Raw genomic sequence first — 21,265 nt, 5'->3', positions numbered from 1 at the left:
GCATTGGTTCATTAGTTTCCATCGCTACTATTTACCTGCCTAGGACTAGGGCTGGGCGACTGGACAAATATCAGAACTTGCTGGTTGTTTTGGAGATTTTGGGCGTTTTATTTTGGTAATTTAACAGTCTGCCTTTGAGAGTGAGCGAGCTGCTCCTCGGGGCACTGCACACACACCTGTGCAAATATACTGGCAATGACCGATTGTTGGGTTGACGGTGGCCAGTTGGAAAATTCAAAATGTTGCCCACCCCTGTCCAAAACCTGTAGCGGCTGTATGAATTATTGTTACTGTTTGTCAGCAGCAATGGCAGACATACAGCTACAGCATTATAATATTTAAAAAACATCTCAGAAATGAGGTTGGATGGATTAACCCTCTGGAGACAGTGATCATACTGGCATGATCAAAACAAGTTGACTCAAAAAACTTCTTCATGACATAAAAATGAAGTAACATTGAGCCCTGCCGTCAACTTCCCTCTAAAGAACTTGCTTGAGACTCCATGCCAGTTATTGTTTGATGATGATAGGCCAAGTGAAACCGGAGATACGGTCAAATATATTTAGTATAAAAATATAGAAGAAGTTGTTTTCTTCATTTAACCTCTTATATGTTATATTTGCAACACAGGTTGCAAATATGATTGTGTTTTTAAAGTAAAGTTTTTTTGTGTGTGTTTTGGGTCCAAAGTGATGATCCAGTAAGTCAAAGTGAAAAGAATAACTATCAGGTAATATAGCTGAGGGTGTGCTAATACCAACATGGCATAGTAAACATTGTTTTACGTGGTATATACAGGCAGAAAGAAAAGTATTCAAAAACAGTCAAAAAAGCCCAAAGTGTTTATGACTAAAGCTGGTCACTATGATTGGGAAAACTTCAAACAATGTTAGTTTCTACAAACCACAATCTCCCCCTAACCTTAACAAAGTCGTTTTTATAGTCCCAGTGAAATGAAAAAGACATTAACACAATTTAAATCATGTCAAACAATCAGTATCAGAGTATTTTTTACATCATAATAACTGTTTTTCTCTTCCTGTATAATGGTTTCAAATGTTTGACGACTTATCCTGCACTCAGGGCAAATAATTCCTCCATCAAATGAGACTGTGGGCGACCAGTGAGCCACCATGGCCAGATGAAACTGCACTCTGTTGATTGTGGGTTGTAATAGCTGACAGAGGAATATGGAGAGGAACAGGAAGAGATGTGTGTTTGGATATCAGAGGGCAAAAACTTTGTTGGCGGAGATCTAATTCATTCATCTTGTCCTTCTCCTGATCTAACAACAGGTGAGGGAGGTGTGTGTCTGTCTGTCTGTGTTCCTCTGTTGTCACCATCTTGTCCTTTCTCTTCTTTGTCACCTCCGTCCTCATGTGGATTCCCTCCCACTCTCTCCTGTCAACACCTTTTCTATCTTTCTTGCCAATTACCTTTCTTTTTTACCTTCTTTCCCTCTCTCCTTTCCCCATCACTCCCTCTCTCTCTCTTTTATCTCCCCTGTTTTTATCCATCTGCTGTATCATTTCTGTCTCTGTCCGTTACACTCTGTCTCTATTCTACTCTTCATTCTTTCTCCTCTTAGTCATTTCTATCAATCATCTTTCTCTTTTATGTTCCCTCGCTCTATCTCATGCTTTCTCTCTATTGCCATTTTCTACTTGGCTCGCTCGCTTTGTATATTTGTCTCTCTCGTCCTTGTCGAGTGTCGTATCTAAATTTTCTCCTCTCTCTCTGCCTGTCGAGTTCACCTCCGCTGTGTATTTTACTCTCCTTTCTTTCGATTTCTCTCATGGACGGACTGACACAAGGAAAAAATGTGTTTTCACTCACACAAGATGTATTTGCTGCTTTGAATCTCTTTCACATGTAAAAATGCACACATACTTCACACAAGTATGCACACACCTGACAACACGCTTGCTTTAGAGCGCGCACACACACACACACACACACACACACACACAAATATACTTAAGCTCGCTCTTTGTGTTTCCATGTCTGCCTCTCCTCCAACCCTCTCAACATGAAAGATATGTGACATATCTCTTTGTTCTCCCTCCTTCTCTCCCTCCATCTCTCATCAGCCTCTCTCGTCACCTCTCCATCATTACACCTCACCTCAGCCCTCCCCATCTTTTTAACTCAATTCCTGTCTGTCTCTCCTTATTAATTCTCCCCCCATCTCTCCCATCAGCCTCTCCACCTCTCTGCCATTACTCTCCGTTTCTCTTTTTCACTCGCTGCTCTCAAACAGCCTCTTTTCATTTAGTATCTCGCTTTTTTTCCCACTACACCAACAGCTGAGTGCAACAACCATGCCCTAGTATTTGAATACAACCTTGCAAGTAACTAAATAGCTCACTTCAGCAGCCGTCCTCAGCGAGAGCTCTCCACTCTGGACTGAAATGAAGCGGCTGACTGTATATAACCAGCACGACATTACGGAAAGGAATGCAATAAAGGTTTGATGGGAGCGCTGCTCTGTAAAGCCAGAGGGAAGGCAAGTAGGTTTGGGTTGGCGATAGTAAATCTTAAGGAGCCTTGATGCTGCCACTAAGCATTTTTGAGAGTGAAAGGACTGAATGGAAAAGGTATTTAGTTCACATCTGTCAAGAGACTGTTTAATTAAATATGTGATTCATGTTAGCTCATCCTCCAGTCATTTTCTTCAGTTATATCTGCAGAATAAATCTACAATCAACGGTATATTCAATTTTTAAGATATTACGCACAAAGATTTACACAGTATGTTCGTCAGGTAGCAGGGAAATATAACTAATGGCACCTATACCCACGCTTTCACAGTCATCGGATTTACTGTACTGATCACATTACACAACACAACAAGGCTCCAGACTGAGACCCATTAGACCCATTTTATGACCATTTTTGGAGACAGTGCAACTACATTTCATACCTAGGACCACTTGTCCCACCTGCAAGTATAAAGCACTACATTTATCAGTTAAACAGTTAAGATTGAAAAACTATGAATATGTCAATTTAAGCTGCGCTCCGACATACTCCTAAAGTTTTCAATATGGGCATGAATGTCCATCTTATAAGTAAGATGTCTTGCAGTTGACTTGGTTTTGATTGGCATCTGGGGGGTCACACAGTACAAGACATTTCACTAAAAGGAATCCTCAATTGGTCTGTTTGGTCTCAAAAGAATACGCATTAGAAGCGATATGGGAATGGGAATGTTCTCCCTCGGATATTTTCATCGTCCTGTATCTTGCTTTTGGCTTTAGGTCGTCACCGCCTTCATTGTCAAAACAATTTACAAACTAGAGAATTTATTCTCACAAACAGATCCAGATGTTTAACCTGCTAAATATCTCTTGGGCTCTCCTGCAACTTGGCTATGAATTTGCTCTTTTAATAGTACAATCAATTCAATTCCACAATTAATTGGTCCAGTCAGGGTTTCCTTTAAAGAGGTGGAAAGGAGAAGAGTAAGTGACTGAAATGTAACAGTTGTCCTGTGGGTGTAGGCCAGACAGCAGTGAAGTGACTATTGTACTGTTTGTGCAGTCTGTATAGCACTCCAGTGACAATGCTGTATGAGAGTCTAACTGTGTAGTCTGTGGATGTGTAAGCCTAGCGTGATAACAGCTGCCAGTAATACAAGTGTATTTGATAAAGGGATTGTACATGTAGTTTTGTGGAGTAAAACCTTGTAGTTTCGTGATCCTGTCAGCTTGCTGGAACTATCTATTCTACCATCAGAGCCGGCTAGAAGTCCAACACCAGAGCTCAAAAAGTGAGCTAATAGCTTTGCATCCACTACACTACTGGCAAGTATTTCATCAAACTTGATGTCCAAAATCCCGAACTATCCCTTTAAGTTAAGTTGCAGTCTAAGTTTCCCTTAAATCCCGACAGAACACCAATTGAATTTCAAACTACATGCATGTTTTTAGCTCAACATGGTTGAAACAAAAAAATCTAATATTGCTAGTGAGAGCAACAACTTAGTGGACTGCCGGACTCGGGGTGAAAAAGAGTTACAGACGTAACTAAGGTTCTATTAACTCCTACTGACCACTGTGTTTTTTACCATGGTATATATAGTAGAATATCATAACATAACATTTTTTAAACTGTGCATGTGTGGATGTGTGTTTCGAATTAAAGTATATAAAAAATGTGTTTTTGTCTCAAACTTATAATGCATTAATAGACAATACATACATAACAAAAACATCGGTACTGGACCAAAACAGCTCATCTGCCTCCATTTTTCTGAGTTTTTCCCGGCATGTACACATACATCTGGCCTCTCGTCTCCTACTGACCACCGGAGAAGGTATTAATATCTGGATGACAATATACTCTGGCAGTCAGGAAGAATTAAATAAAACAGAAGTTAGGGATATAACTAAGGTTCTATGAATTCTGGATGAAACTGGATTGATTGTCTTGTGTTTTTTACCATGGTATATATAGTAGAATATCATAACATCCCTAGTTCATTCTAATGTCGATTAACATGAATGCCATTCTTTTGCCTTAATATTTATAAATATCACAAAATAAAACACTGAAGCAGTGAGCTTGGAAACCCATAGGTTTATGCATGTTTCTACTTGTTGCATTTAATGTTGTTTGGAATACGAACAGTGCGTTTTCACCATAGCTGAAGTTATGCCGAAAGAACAAGTTGATTTACTGAGATTACTGGTATTGTGCGCGCCTACTCCCAGAACAGAAAACTTCTAATTTTCAGGAAAAATATTAATCTGGATAGAGTAGTAACAGGTGTGCACTCTTCAGCAGGTGATAGAACAGCTGCACTATGACTGTGGTCTGGACTGCAGCACAATAATAACAGCACTGTGGGCGCAGTTAAAATTGCAGTGGTACAGTATGTGTTTTGTCTGTTGTAGTCAGTTTTTTAATAGGTTCATCCTCTCTTTGCTGCCCCCCCCAACCTCCAATTACAACCCCCCTCCATGCCCGCCGTTCTGCCTTATATAATCCCTCAGTTGTGTCACTGCGTTCCCATTCAGCACTCTGTGTAAGATCTCTTGTCTATGTGGGTTGTGTGTATGCGTGTGTAGCAGATTGCAAGGCGCATGTGGTGCATGATTGTGTGTGTGTGTGTGTGTGTGTGTGTGTGTGTGTGTGTGTGTGTGTTTTAAGCCTGGCAGAGGGGCACTAAGCCAACTGGCTGACGTCGCTTACCAAGAACACACAACACTGCCCACCCAGAGAGCAGGGAAAGAGGTGTGTGTGTGTGTGTGTGTGTGTGTGTGTGTGTGTGTGTGTGTGTGTGCGTGTGTGTGTTTGTACTATGTGTATTTATATAAGATTATTAGACTTTTTTCCCAACAGAAATGTGAAGAATCCAATGTTAGTCTGAAATAAGAATAATTTCTTCCAAGAAATATGATCATATGTGTATATCTGCATTCATCTAAACACAGAAACTTGCAAGTGTACACTGCAGCAGAAAACTGATATTAAAAAAATATTTCAGCTACCTTATGTTTAAAAAAGGGAGAAAGTTATTTACTTGGGTTATTGTTGTTTATTCTCTCTATTTTTTACACAAGACATATCTACGAAGGAATCCACAATGATTTTTAGCTTTGAATAAACCCACAGGGCGATAAAACTCAATGTGATTGTTGTTTTACGATTTGTTATGATAGAAAGTGTTTGCCAAATTATGTTCATAATTATAATACCAAGCCAGAAAATTTGTATAGAAAAACTTAATTTTAACCATACTTACAACACAAGTACATAATTTACTGAACTGAATAAGTTAGATGGCAATCTAACATAAATATCACTGTATGAATAATAGTCTATCATCTGATAGTAGTATTAGTCTATGTGGGTCCCTGTTATCATCTTCCACAAAAAAGACACTTAAGCCCCTTTTACACATGCAGTCTATCCCTGAAAATGCCAATCACAGGACTCCACTGTAACATTTTTTAAACTGTGCATGTGCGGATGTGTGTTTCTAATTAAAGTATATAAAAAATGTGTTTTTGTATCAAACTTATAATACATTAATAGACAATACATACATTACAAAAACATAAGTACTGGACGAAAACAGCTCATCTGCCTCCATTTTTCTGAGTTTTTTCCGGCATGTACACATACATCTGGCCTCTCGTCTGCTGGCATGTCCCTTGCAGGATTTATTCCAGCATTGCCATGGTACGTGTGAAAAGGTTCAAGACAGGAACATTCCTGAATATAGTGCCTGAATACTTTATGTACTTTTCAAAACTCGACAGACTTGTATGAGCAACTCTATTTCCAAGAAAAGCTTTTGTGTAATTGAGAGGAATAAATTGTTTTCAATTTCCGCAGTAAAATTTGTCTCGAATATCAAAATCCCCAGCATACACATTGTGAGATGTGCAGCAGGGTCGACATCTCACTTACTGCTTTTTTCGCCTGCTTTTTGGCTCGTTATGTCAGTTCAGCGGGCGGGTTACTTTAGATAAATGAGGTTGCAGCGTAATTCTTGTTTATCTCATCGCAATGTAACGTTCCACTCTTCTGAACATGGCCCGTATCTAACGGTCTATCTGCAGCTAATAACACACACACAGCACTGTCATCATCAGGGCAAGGCAGACAAAAAGCATTCCTGCTTTTCTCTCAATGAGCTGCTCTCTCCCTCTCTGCTTCTGCTTCTTTCTCCCTTCACTCTGGTGTTTCCCTCCTCTTTCCACTCTTCCATTCTTCAGGGAGTGTTTGCTCTTTCGTTACCCCCTCCCTCCCTCCACCCCCGTGGTGTTGAGAGAGTGTCAGACGATGGTGCCAGACTCTCTCTCTCCTTCTCTCTCTCTATCTCTCCTATGCATTCTGCAAAGAACGCTGGCAGACTTTAAAAATGAGCTTTAGGAAGTGGGTCTAATCCAAGGTGATTTATCTAAATGGGGCATTTGTATGTGTGTGCGTGTGTGTGCACGTGCATGTGTGTGTGTGTGTGTGTGTGTGTGTGTGTGAGAACCTATACTCGTGCGTGCATGTGTGGTTTGTATTCACACAAAGCCTGTATATGTGTGAGCCAGCAGCTTGTGTTTACTCCTGCATGTATTATTTGTGTGTGTGATGTGGGTGTGGATGTGTGTAAAAACCTTAACAAAAGCATTGTTCATCTGTGTCTCTCGGGTGAGCTTGTCTCTTTCATCTGCCCGCCCACACACACTCTCTCTGTCTCTCACACACTCACACACACACACACACACACCACTGATGTTAAAACATTTATTAGCACGCTGCGCTAACCCACATCAGAGGTTAGGTTAGCAGGCTCTGACTTCTCCATTGTGTCCTGTCAGCGGGTGACGACTAAATCAGTCACGGCAGACATTCAGCCTCGCTGCAGCTTCTCTTGCAGCCAGTTTCATCAGAGGGAGAGACGGAACAACAACTGGATCGAGCTGACCTTGAATTTGACGTGGGTTTATATCTCTAAACACATGTGCATACAACAAGGGAGACCCAGTCTGTCTTTATGAATGCTCTTGTCCCGTTTGCTTCTCCCGCTCCAGACAGTTCAGACAGGTTTAAGAGTCTTAAAACAGACTCAATCCTTCCCTACATCTGGCCTCGCTTAAATCCCCTGGCCAACTCCCACTATCGGATGGCAGAGCAACGTTTAGCTTAGCGAGAAGCAATCCTTGTTCAGATTGTGCCCTCTTCCTTCCTGCTATCTTACATCAGTCTCATTTCCCTCCTTTTTTTCTCCCATTCTTGGCTTCATCTTCTCCCTCTATTCATGCCCTCCTCCTTTGCTCTACTCAAACACAAGAGTGCAACCTTTTTGTCTTTGCTCTGTTTCTTCTCCCTTTCTTTTCTCCCTCCTTGCCAATGTCCTTGTTCTGTTTTCTTTTTACTTTTTTTGCAGCCTCTGCCAATGCCCTTGTGCCCCCTCTCTCTCTCATATTCCTCTTTCATCTCTGTCTGTTATGCCCACTCTTTTTTTTCTATCTCACTGTCCCCATCTCTCTCTTCACTTCCCTTATTACTTCTATTCTCTCCCTTCATTTTTTTTTCTCTCTCCTTCCCCTCCCGTTCCCCTTTTTCTCAAGCAGTTTGTGACTGTAATGTTGCTGAAGAGAACACAGTGTGTCAGCCTGAATCAGACAGATGAGCTGGGAGCGGAGTAAGAGGCTGAGAGCGCCGCATTAATCCACACACACACACACACACACACACACACACACACACACACACACACAGACTTCCATCTCTGCCTGAGGGGCTGTACTGAAGGGACAACGCACACAGATACACAGACACACAACACAAACACACATACTCACTATGTTCCAACAAATGACCACATGGCAGGCATGAGACAAAACACTGAGGCCATGATACAACCCTGATACAGGCTGCAAGATACAATACGCTAAAAATACATTATGAGTATCTTAATGGAATTTTACATGTGATTTCAAAATACAAGCAATATAATATTGATTTAAAGCAAAAAAAAATGTTTTAAAAATGTGATAATTTGTGCAGCATTTGTGGTATTCCAGTAGGGCAATATTGGAGAGAATGATCATTTCTGCATCATCTTTCTCATTTTCAGTAAAAACATTTGAAAATTATTATTTGTGAGGACCCGTACCAAACAAAAATGTTTTTATAAGTCTGCAGAATAGGATTTGCCACAATTCTTCATTCAGAATGGTATTTTTGACACATATTTTAATCTTAATAAATAGTTTGCCTTCATACAAATTGGATATTGCACTACAATTTAGATAAATTCCCAATTATTTGTCCGGCACTAACAGTTAGTTTACTTTTCGAGCAGTGACAAATTGTTCTGTATGAAAGTGAAAAAGTTTAAACAAGAGAAATATATGAACTAGAGTTTATTTTTGTATATTAAGTCATAATTGTAAGGTTTATCTACCAAGTTAAGTTCATAAGATGTTCATATACTGTAACACCTTCTCCTGGAGGCTTAAAGTAAACCTCTTTCTTGCAAAGAACGCTCTTTAAAGACAATTATCATAAAACAACAGGAAGTATTATGTTGTAGAGTTTATAGCTTAGTTTAGGTTAGTTTGCAACCATTATACTCATTCCTGGTGACAAGTTTTACACAGTGAACTGCCAGCATTGTTAGCAGGTACTTGTTATGCATGCTGGAAGTTTGATGTTTGCACGATCTGCAGAAAGTCAGCCTCTTACTGTGGCATTACTGTTTACTAAAGCTGTCTCTTTTTTATAAAAAATCTGGTTACAAAAAAATGAAAAATAACACATAGTTCAAACTACTTTGATCACCACCCACGTTGTCTAATCCTAAACTACACCTTGGAACTGACGATCAGTTCATCCGCGCTGCCTCACTTAAAGGACACGCTAACAGGTTAGCCTGGTTCACGACCTCCGAATCGATGCCCACGTCTCAGATTTGTTCAGAGATTTGAAATGGCACAAAAGGCAATTCATTCAGGTCATCAGCCCCCTGACATGTTGCTTCTGATTTGTTGCTGTGGTTTTCTCCTGAAATGCAGTTTTATTTTTAAAAGGGACCAAACAGCCCATGATTTTTTTTCCATCAATGTTGTCACGTACAAAATGCTTCTTAGAGGGTTTCATGTCATGATAATTTACTGTCAATTTTGAATTTAGCCCATTCAGACTGAATATATATTTTTTCCTCATGTTTGAATTTCAAATTAAAAGTGACAGCCTTATAGTCTACCCTTGCCCTGCTTAACAACGCACATAAATATCATGTGTGTCACGAAACTTGACGCAAATATTTTGTCTCTTGCAGACAGCATGGCCGTTCATTAACACCAGACCCCTGCAGCGCCTCTGTACCTCATTTTCAACACACACACACTCACAGTGCGGAGAGGCCACCTAATGTGATTCCCAACTGTGAGCTGTCACCCACTGGCAGACATGTCTTTATCATACAGTCCACTCCCCCATAAGAGTTTTGTCTTGTGTTTGACAGTAGGAATGAGAGAAAGGCTGCAAGCCAAGAATTTGGAAAAATTGTTTCTGAGGACATTTAATTATAGATAGAAACCAAGTATGCACTATGATGCGTAACAATGCATCGATACAGATGGATATATCGAATTATCAGTGAATGATCCAACTGCGTCGATGCAATCCCAAACATTGATGCATATCAGCGTGTTTAATATACGCTTTTATTTTGACAATCTCCCTGTTTTATTTCTGAGAGGGTCTGTTTACACTACAACGCTCTCGGGTAAAAACGGTGAAATATTTTATCAGATGTGCCTTTCCTTTAGACGACGACGACATTTTTGGGGGCTTAATAACACAAACCAACAAAAAAACTTTCAGAGTGGAAGTCTTAATAACGCTCCCTCGTTGCGTTTCCGTCTAAAGGGTTGAAAACGCAAAAGTGTGTTCTGATCAGCTCACGCTGTCTCTCCTCACGTACGCGTTTACGTAACATCTATGTACAGTCCAGGCAAATGACAACAAACATGTCAAACTATTTCCATCAGTCAGACATTCAAGTTGCCCTAACAGCTTTGATAACTATCCAGGAGTCATTTCAGCTATTAAGCAGAATTATCACAGATAATATAACAGAACAGAGAAGGCGCATTAATTACCTAGGGCAATTTTTTCTATTACTATTTCTATTTCAATTTCTATTCTATTTTGCGGTACTAGGAAGAGAAGTAGGAGAGAAGAGAAGTGTCTATGCATGTGCAAGCTCTTGGTGGTGATGTGTTGCAGTGCTTCACAGTACTTTTGCGTCACAGTATGCAGACAGATTTCCTCCTAAAGAAGCTTGTCTAAACACGTAATAAAACCTCCAAGCCATTTCAGCCTCCTCGGGCAAAAACTGGGGACCAACCGACTGACCGTGACTGATCTACAGAGCTTCTGATCACAGCAAAAAAAAAAAAAAAAGAGTTCTCCAAGGTTGTAACTAACCTTCAGCATTAACTGTATATGACTGTAAAACCTTCAGTTTTAAGGCCATCATCAAGGTTTTCCTATCTTACAACAGCAAGTCTTACACAGTCCACTACATCAAGGCTGCAGGGAAAGGAATGATGGAAAAGAAGGATTGACATGAAGGTGTTTCTGAGTCAAAATGTTGACTTTTGGGGTTTTATGATGCAAGACAGCAGTTTTATCTCGTCTTCTTCCACATCCCACTGAGCCTTGTGCTCGTGTTTCTGCTTCTGCAAGATTCAACCTCAGGCCAGCAGGGCTGTACGCAGCTCTCCAGGCGGGAGGCTTGCTTGCACTTTGTGAAAGCATGTGACCGACATGTCTACGGCCCCTGATTAGCCGGGGCTACAATGCAACCTTATTTAAAAATACACAGTGGAATTCCAGGAGAGCAGTGAAATCTGAGAGCCATGAATTATAAATAAAACAGGAGGAGAAAAGCAAGACGCCCACAGACACTCAGTGTGTGTGACTTGATGTTTGTGTGTGTGTGTGTGTGTGTGTGTGTGTGTGTGTGTGTGTGGCTATCACTAAAGTTACACATTGGAAATGTCTCTCTACACACACAAAGAAATGAGGCAGTCTAGTCGAGCAGCCAACATAAAACATATACTCCATCCAAAAAGATACAGAGAGTGGGTCTGCCAAACATACAATCTCCAAACCTGGCTCTGCTGTTTTACTGCAGCAACACTCTTCACAGACAGGAGCAATCTCAGAGGGTTATGGCATCATCTCTGCAAGCATGAAATGTGTTAAACGGACCTACTGCCAGCTATAGAATTAAAGTAGCGAATGTGAGGAAAAAACAAACTTCCAGACTTTGAAAAGTTCCATGCCATAAAGATATTCAGCAGCAAAGTAAAACTAACACCTCATATTAAAACATGAAGGCTGCTAGAAAAGTATGTCTCTTCACTGAAGTTATTGGCTTCCTTCAGCCTCTTTCCACTTTGCATTATTAATTTCACATCCTCTCAAATAGTTAAATATATTGGGGACATTTTCAGTCTATTACGGTACTATTACCTCCATTTATACATTAACATACGTCTTGGAGTATTATTTCTGTACATTGTACTATTTTTTATATAATTTGTATATTATCTTTTTCATTTGTTTATTCTATATTTATGTTCCTGATTGGTGCAGTCTTTGCCTGTATACCAAGTAAAAAACCTACTTGGCAATAAGCCTTATTCTGATTGTGCTTTAGTGATTACATTAGCCTTAATACCACTAATAAAACATATGTAAATACAGTACAAATACTGTTTATAAAAGATAAGAAAAAGGTTCATGATGGTTCCAACAAAATAACTGAAACTGAACCATTAGAAACCTGAACTGTCACTATCTTGAAATGTTAATTAACTTTTTCACATGTAAAACTTAAATAAATTGAGTCTGCCCTTTTAGCCCAGTTCTAGTTAAATACATATTTTCAGACAGGATTTGGAGTACACGATTAGAGTAAAAGTTTTTAATAAGGTGCAGCAGCTAGGGTTTCATCCTAAAGTCTTCATCAGATTTTCAGGTATCTGACACTGAGGAAAATCCACGCCTCCAGCAGTCGTGGTTTGTTTGTGATATAAACAAGAAGTTAGCAAGTTATAATGAGAATGGCTGATGATCAGATAACGACAACATTGGCACAGTACATAAACTCAAACTTTCTCTGAAGAAAAACAAAGATAAAGACGGTGCCAAATGCAACAAGCCCTCCAACTGAAAAAACATCAGAATACAACTGCAACTACTGAATTTAACTGCCTTCTAGTGTGACATGTACAAGCTTTTTCTGCCTCTGGATCCTCACAATACTTTGAAATCACACAAGACTTGCAGGATCAGAAGATCACATGACAAACCAACGTCAGGTATTGCGTTCAAACCAGTGGTTCAACCCAATCAGCATCCTGTGTGGAGCAACTGGTAGGTACATGTGTGGTTTAGGTGTGTGAAGACATGGAGAGGTAAAAAGTTCCTTCAAAACAACTTTGGCAGCTTCTAGAGAGGTTAACAATGCTTAAACAGCATCAGTTATATCAGCACTGGAGAGTATTTCTTCACTGAAAGGCTTTTCTCAAAAACTTGTTTTACTCTCATTTCCAGAATGACTTCATACGGTTTGTTGATCTGACTGGATGCCCCTGTGATGGACAGTAATAGACAGGTGGGTCATCCAATCACCTGCCAGGTAAAGTGCCTTTTCCAAACAGTTCCCAATGACAGCTTCTTAGATGGTTGTGTGTGACAAACCATCAAGCATGCCAGGTTACAAAATGACCTTTTCAAAAATAAAACTTCACCACTAAAGCTGAGGTTTGGTTTGTGTAAGCACAAAATAGCTTGGTTAGGTTTGGGGAAACATTGAGGGTTTGAAATAAAACAACTGCTTGGTTAAAGTAAGGAAACAATAGTGGTCTTGGTTTGAAGAAACCAATGTTGAGTCTTGGTAGGAAATGGAGCGCAAACAGCAGCCTCCTGTGTCAAAATCCAACACACCACGTTTCCTATCAAAGATGTAGCATATACCAGGGTGGTGCTCGATAACAACTTCTCACTTCTTTCTCATTTCCTCCCTTCGGGCACGAAAGGTCATTGTCACAATAACACAGAAGTTTTGGGTATGTGCTCGAACAGAGGACAGCAATGGCAAATATTCTTTGTAGACACCTGAACAATGAAACAGCAAAGTCTGCCACATTACAGAGGAAAAAAAAAGAAGCTTGTTTCTTAATTATCATGTCTTCTCGGGTGTTAAAGTGTTTAAGTTCACAAAAAATTCCCCATGCAGCAGCCCTGTATTACCAAGTGTAACCATCTCAGTACTTTCCAACCCCTCACCCTTGTATTTAAAGAGCTTAAAACTGATGAATAGTAGAGGCAGGAGCAGTGCAGCGTGGTGAGCAGAGCCCCAGCCTGTGGAAACAGGCCTCAGTGTGGATGACAGGCCTAACGAGCTAAATATAGCCTTCTGGGTTATCTCCTCTGTGGGCGCAGCGAGTCCGTTGTTGCTTCACATTATTTACGTGTCTGTGCGTGCACCCTCTCTCTCTTCCCCTCTCTATCTCTCTTTCTTTCATTTCACGCCCCCCCACACAAACACATCACTATCTCTTTCTCTTGCACTCTGTGTTGCATACTCTCTCTCTCTCTTTCTCTCTCTCTCTCTCTCTCTCCATTTCATCCCTTCACAGCATCTTTTTTCACCCTCCATCTCTCCTCTCTGCAATTCTGTCCCCTGGTATCTCCCTTTCTCATTTTGTCTCTCTATTCCTTTTCAGCATTTTTTCCATCTCTCTCTCTCTCTCTCTCTCTCTCTCTCTCGGTTTCCCTCTGTATCTATCTCCTGCCTCTATCACTCTCTCCCTCTCCTCTTTTATTCTCTTTATCTCTGTGTCCCTTTGTATCCTTCCCTCCCTCCCTCAGCAGCTCCCTGTTTTTTTTCTGTCTGACACTCTGAGCCTTTTTTCTCTCAAGCTATCTTTCCCTTTGAGCCTCTCTTTCACTCCCCTCCCTCTCATTTTCTCTCCCTCTTTCCCTCCCTCTCATTTCTAAACCATGCCTATGTAGTAGCATAGCACAGTGTTAGCCATCCACTACAAACAATATAGCCTGGAGCGCTTACCGTCTGGCATGCTATATGGACATGTCATCTGCACCTGCAGCTCCCTGACCTCCTTCTACATAAGTGTTGAACATACATACAACGTATCACAGCAGCTGCTCCTGTGCTATGTCTCTTCCTCCTTACTTTACCAGTGGCACAGTGGTCACAAAGGCCATGACATTTAATTTGCACAAAGTTTTATCAAATGTCATCTCTTGCCCCTGTCTAAGGAAAGAGAACTGCATCCATGCTGGTTTAACACCACTCCTACTGTAGGATCGGGTGGTGAGGATTTGCAATGAAGAAGGTGGATGTTTGTCTGGGCTCTTTGTTCCACACAGTAATTCTGTGAAACCACAGCTGAACTGGGGAGTGCCCGAGATTAGGGAAGTGGGTGTTCTAGAGAAGTCTGTGGTGCTCAGAGGGGTTTTTTTGTGTGTGTTCGGCACATTCAGTCATACATTTTTTCATGAAATGAGGTCAGTCTGACAAGACCTTCTGTTTTTAAAGGACCAGTTGAGGATTTGTATTTGGGTTCTTTACAATTCTAACAAAACAGGTGGTGTTATTATAAAGTGCATGACATATTCAAAATAATAAGTTTGTTTATGCAACTGCAAGAAAATACAATTACTTTAAAATGTTATATAAATGTCCCTGTTTTGAGGATGTGACTATGAAATGATGCCGTAACTTAAGTGAGAATTATTAACAACTAAAGGCAAAATGATGTCTCATATCTCAATCATAACTTATTGCCTACTAGAAGTGAGTGGCAGTGTCCGTATCTGCAGAGATCCTGCCCTTTTGCTTGTATTTCCTCTTTTCTTTTCATTTTGTGTGTTCAGGATGTTTGTGTGCAGCAGCCTTTGGGCCCTGGGGGTGTGGCCTCGACTCTATAAAAAAATAGCGACCAGATGCCAGATCATCAGTACACATCCAAAGAGAATTCTCCCTTAACGACTGTAAGTATAACTAGTGCGATGTATTAGCATTAAGTGATTTGAGGGGGGGTAAGGAGGAATGCCCCCTGATTGACCTGCCACCCCCCTCTTCATCCCCTAGTAGCAGAGAGCAGGGGTTGTTTAGTTGAATATGTTAGTCTAATCCGCCTGACTCATCGATCCTTTGGCTTGTGCAAATTAGAGTCTATGGCCCGGACCACGGCTCTGAAATACCATACGAACTGTGCTGAGTATTGACAAATACATGGCGCTGTCCGTGGTGCTGAAGCAGCTGACTGATTTGTAATTGCGACTTTTTCTCTGAGTCCCGCCCCTCTGTCAGTTTTGTTTTGGATGTACAATATTCTGTAATCTTATATACGTAGGGGTGAGCCAAAAGATTCACTCATGGGGCGGTTTGCTAGTGAAGGGTGAAAGCAACAGACCGGGTCCTTCAAGTTAAAAATGAACAAATCAATGACTGTGTTTAATCATTACTTCTACAATGTTTGAATTCAATGTCATTGGTTGTGGACATTTTAAAAACACCCTTTGAAAGTAGTAACATGCTATGTTATAATCAAACAGTTTGTTTCAGTTCTTTTATTTGAATATTTATGTAACTTTGACAGGTTTTGATTTTATTGTCAGTAGTATTCCAAGAATTTTAATAAGTTGGGGCCTGAGAAATAAAGATATTTATTGGAAGGTCCTCATAAGAATAGAAAAAGAAGCGCATGCGTGTGTGTGTGTGTGTGTGTGTGTGTTTGTGTAGATGAATGAATGTGTGTATGCTGTATCTCCTGTATGTTTGTTTGTGTGTTTTATCTGTTTATCTTCTGCCTGTCTGTCTGTGTGCTTCTATATCCATTTGTCTGTCTGCCAGTTTTCCTGTCTGCCTGCTCGCCTTTCTTTCTCACACTCTATTTGTCCATCTATCTGCCTGTCTGGTTCTCTCTCTCTCTCTTTCTGTCTATCCATCTGTGTGTCTATCTAGCTTACGGCCCTGATCCTGCCTGCTCTCCCAGGTTTATGAAATGCGAGCAGCTTAGCAGATGGTGCATATCGTATTCTGGTCGGCTCTGTGTGGGTTTTGTACCACAGACGAAGGCTTACGATACATGTGAGCCTTTAGTCGCACAGACACACCGACGCAGAGGGAGCTTGGGCTGTTAGCGCACGAGAGAAAACAGAGAGAGGAAGAAGAGACAGAGACACAGACTGAGTCTGAAGGAGGAAAAAAAATGGGAAGAGATATGGAAAAGAAAAAAAAGTAGGTTTTAGAGAGAGGTAATAAATAATGTGCAAGAAACACTGAGAGAAAAACATAAAATACTGCTTTAGTAATGGTTTGAACAACGTGTGGACATTTTAAACTGTATTCCATCACAGATGTACTATCCTGCAAATAAAGTAAATAAAGACAAGTTATCACAGATATTTATGATGACAATTCTTGTTGGATGCATTCATAATTCTCGATCATATGTTTGTCTGTGTGTGTCAATGCATGTGTGACATATCTGTCTGTCCGCAGCTAATCTTGCATACTACTAGACCCATTAGTCTAATTTTTGCAGCTGTGACCAGCAGCTCCATAGCTCTCTGTGTTGGTAAATCCCTTGGTCCCCACCCTTTGGCGGCCCAAGTTTTCACCCTTGGAGGCTGAAAATTGTCCTGGAGGTGAAATGCATGGATGCCTTAGCATTTGTTTGTGCATATTTCTGATTGTCAAATTTCGAAAAATCAGCTTTGTTGACTGCTGTTTTAAACTCATTCATTAACTCAGTCATTAACTGCTGACACCTTACTTCTCTTGATCAGTTGGTAGGAGCTGGAAGTGATCAACAACTGCTTCAGCAGCAAAAGAGATTTCAAATGATCTAATAGACTACACTTTAACTACCCATTTACCTTTGATAATGCTCAAAAACATCCATATAAAAGTTTAGTCTCATTTTGAGTCAGAGCACCTTCTGATTAGCTCTATCCCCAGATATGTTATGATTTACTAAAGTTAAGCATGATACAAGATGAAAAAGCCCTGTTTTTGTTATCATTGCCGGGAGGGACAACTGAGTAAGATGCAACTCACTCATTGCCTTGGTATTATATTTTCTAACATAAACAAATGAGAAGAAACGATGAAATGACAAGTTGACATGGAGAGAGAGAGAAACCTTGAGAGGAACAAAAGAGAAGTGGAGAGACAAACTGAGCTTTTATTCCTGAATGACATAAACATTAAATAACGCCAATTCAGCTAATCAAAAGCACAGATACAACTCCCCTCATTGTAATTCCTATATGAGAACCCATCAGACTGTTTCAGACTTTCTGAGTGGCCAAGTCAGACTAACAAATCACTGAGCAGCTCTGTTTAAGGTCTGATTGGACTCACCATGATGTAGTGCCTCTGCATCTCAGTCTTCTCACTGGCCAGCTTCTCACACTCCAGCTTCAGGCTGCACAAGGACGAAAAAAGGACACACACGGATTAAATGCTGTATTTGCATCTACTGAAATGAATTATAATTTCCACAGGACTTATATACTGTAGAGGTCGAACAGAGTTTAAGGCCAAAAAAATATTCTTAGCCACACAGTCAGGCTACCTATTACTGCTAAAAGTGACACTGAAAAATATCACCTTCATGGTAGCAGCTGCCAGCAGGATGTGTCTTATTCATCGCTGCAATTCATCACACCTCCATGTGAGGTCTGTTTGACAAGTGCTTCTGTGTCTACTTATGTACTTCTACTTATCTTAGAGTTCTGCTACTGAGGCCAAAATGTAGTAAAAAAAAATTTTTTTTTTGCATCAATTCCAGGTTTGTTTTTTTTCCAATGTACTCTCTAATGTGTTTCAAAAACAAATTGCATATACTCTTATTAGAAATGATCCCCAAATAGTTGACTATTGAACAATTCGATCAAAGGAGGCTGATTTGACTGCCAGACGAATTGTCGCAGTGGCGGATCATTCCAACTGTACATAAAACTTCTTGGTTTCTGACAATAAATAATTGAAAATAACTTATTCAGGCTTCTCAGTGTGCATGAATAAATCATCATGGTGGAAGAAGTTGAAATATCCAAATTTGCAGGACCAAGGGAGCAGTATCTTGGCTAATAATAACAACATAATGCTAAAAAAAAGAAGTCAAGTCAAAGTCTCACGACGGTCTAAACCCAGCTCACGTTCCCTATTAGTGGGTGAACAATCCAACGCTTGGTGAATTCTGCTTAACAATGATAGGAAGAGCCGACATCGAAGGATCAAAAAGCGACGTCGCTATGAACGCTTGGTAGAAGACACTTATTAATCATAGCAGTCACGTAAGAGCGTAGGACCAACAGAACAACTAATGTTTTTGGAATTTATGAACGATTCCTTTTCAAATCTGTAGGAGGAGACATGTAGAAACAGCTGTCTGTCCGTCAATCAATCTCTTATGCTTCATTTCAGTACTACGGACAGCGACACACACACACGCACATGCACATGCGCACACACACACACACACACACACACAGCTAAGCTAAGTCAGATGCATCTTGACCAATCCGCTTCTACAATGTAAATAAGATTCTAACGTCATGTTGAGGTGTTGAGTGCTTGAGCCAATATTCAGAAAAGGTGAAGCAGAGCTTGATATTATAAACATATGACAGGTAAGTCTGATGGTTTATTAATATAAAAAAGCTATTGTGTTATACTTGTATTTGTGTAGTGTTATTGCCACTAATCTTCATTACAACTGCACATAAATTGATATTTATGACTGCTACATCCTGCATCTTTGTGTGTGTGTGTGTGTGTGTGTGTGTGTGTGTGTGTGTGTGTGTGTGTGTGTGTAAGTAAGTGCTGTAGCTGTATCGCAGCAGGCTGCTCAGTCTGTCCAGTGAGGTGTGAGCAAGATGCTGGATGGTTTATTTCTCTTAGCCAAGGTCACTGCTGGTCAGAATTATGATAACGTGACCATGAGCCACTTTCAGCTATACAACATTTAGAAAGACCTTCATTACATTACGTTACGTTTGAAACTACAATCTATTTTTCTACAACTTCTGTTCTACTGTAAGTAACTGATATGGGAATGAGCTAGACAAGATGAAAAATATATATTATATTTGTGCAATCTGTTTTTCCTGTAATTACATTAAGAGTAGAGAATATATGATATAAAGAACTTATGCCACTGGAATAAATGTGCATAAATATCATGTGGACATTTGTGTATATGTCTATATAGTGTATAAATGGTGTGTGCAGTGTAATAGTGTGTGTGTACCTGTGATACTGCGCCTGGAGGAACTGGAATTCCTCCTTTATACGGTCCAGGGTTTCCAGGACTGTGAACTTGAAAGACTGGCCGGGTTGTAAGGGGACCTGCACAAGAAAAAGAAAGAGAGAGCAAAAGGTTGAAAATCGGAAACTGAAGTGTGCAGGTGTGTGTGTGTGTGTGTGTGTGTGTGTTTCTGCTCATGAAAAGAGATTACATCCATTGTGCCTGTAATGTATTTGTGCAGGCACATGTGCGCGTGCATGAGCCATACATTTAAGTGTGTGAAACTGTGTGTGGAAGCGTGTGTGTGTGTGTGTCAGGAAGCAAGGCAAGGGGAGAAAAAAGCCAAGATGAAAGTGAGAGGGAAGGTCACTTCCCCTTCCCACACATCATAAAGCCGTGTCCTCTCTCTCTCTCTGTTCTCCTCCTCCTCTAATGACTCTGCCTCCTTCCCTCCACTGCCCCGATCCTTTCTTCCTCTCCTCTCCCTCTCCCTCTCTTCCACATTAGCATCCTCTCCACTCTGCCAGGTTGCTAATGTATTCCAGCCTACAAAGAGCTGAGAAGGGAGGAAACGTCAAATGAATAACTTATAGGGAATCACGGCACAGTCTCTCACCTGCTAAAAGCTAAAGAAGGACCAACAAAACAAGCACCTCCCTGGGGGGTCCACCCCTTTACCACCACCACCACCACCACCACCAGTACTCCATGTCTGTCTGAAGCGCTGTCGACAGCCACACTCCTCCTCCATGATCTTGGTTAAGTTTCAGCAATGAGGCAGGAAGATTTCAATGCGCCGGACAAACGGGAGATAATCTGGTCAAATATTAACTGTTTATCGAGCTTAAAATCAATTGACGGGCAGGCTATATAAGGAATTTATAACATTTTATATTGAAAAGTAGGCTACTTTTGCTTATACATTACATTTCATATAAAACAAGTCAAGAGAGACAACATGCATAATAAAGTTTTTTTTCAAATAAATAAATAAAAAACTATTACTCTGTGTTTTCATCAGGATTTTTTGAGACTAGATCTATGAAGAACTTGTGCTCTAGTTAACAATTTAATCATATACACACTGGTTGTATGGATATGAATGTAATATTACAGCAAAAAGTCACACCTACATAGTGTGGTAAAAGAGACAGGGTCATGACTCAAGAGAAGTCAGGTGGGTTACTGACATGGCTGCAGACCCCTGACACACTGAGGACAGTCTGCCCCGGCTGACTGAAGCAGGGGGTCCTGTCCCTCTGCAGGGAAGCAGCGAGGTCCAGATGAGGGGTGCTGTAACTCCACCACCCTGGGACTTTTCATGCTAACCTAGAGCCGGGTGTGGCACACTGCTACAGAAGAAATGTGCCTGGCAAATTAATTATGTCAGACTTAAACAGATTTTACTAGTAAAAAACAATTACTGGATAACAAAAACC

At 40.5% G+C, this 21,265-nt stretch overlaps 1 protein-coding gene across 2 annotated transcripts in view; it reads right to left on the bottom strand.

Annotated features, from left to right (window-relative positions):
- Positions 1–21,265, bottom strand: part of tle2b (TLE family member 2, transcriptional corepressor b) — a 96,262-nt gene that overhangs the window by 58,551 nt on the left and 16,446 nt on the right. For both annotated transcript variants that reach the window (XM_059340622.1, XM_059340621.1), the window contains 2 exons: positions 19,830–19,927; positions 17,936–17,999 (listed from right to left, as the gene is read on the bottom strand). In XM_059340622.1, the coding sequence (XP_059196605.1) occupies positions 17,936–17,999; positions 19,830–19,927 (162 nt within the window). The remainder of the gene's footprint in view (positions 1–17,935; positions 18,000–19,829; positions 19,928–21,265) is intronic.

This window comes from Centropristis striata, chromosome 9 (genome assembly GCF_030273125.1).
Source record: "Centropristis striata isolate RG_2023a ecotype Rhode Island chromosome 9, C.striata_1.0, whole genome shotgun sequence".
In the NCBI taxonomy this organism is placed as follows: domain Eukaryota; kingdom Metazoa; phylum Chordata; class Actinopteri; order Perciformes; family Serranidae; genus Centropristis; species Centropristis striata.
The sequence above is the reverse complement of the archived record's forward strand: the minus strand, read 5'-3'. Positions and strand labels throughout refer to the sequence as shown.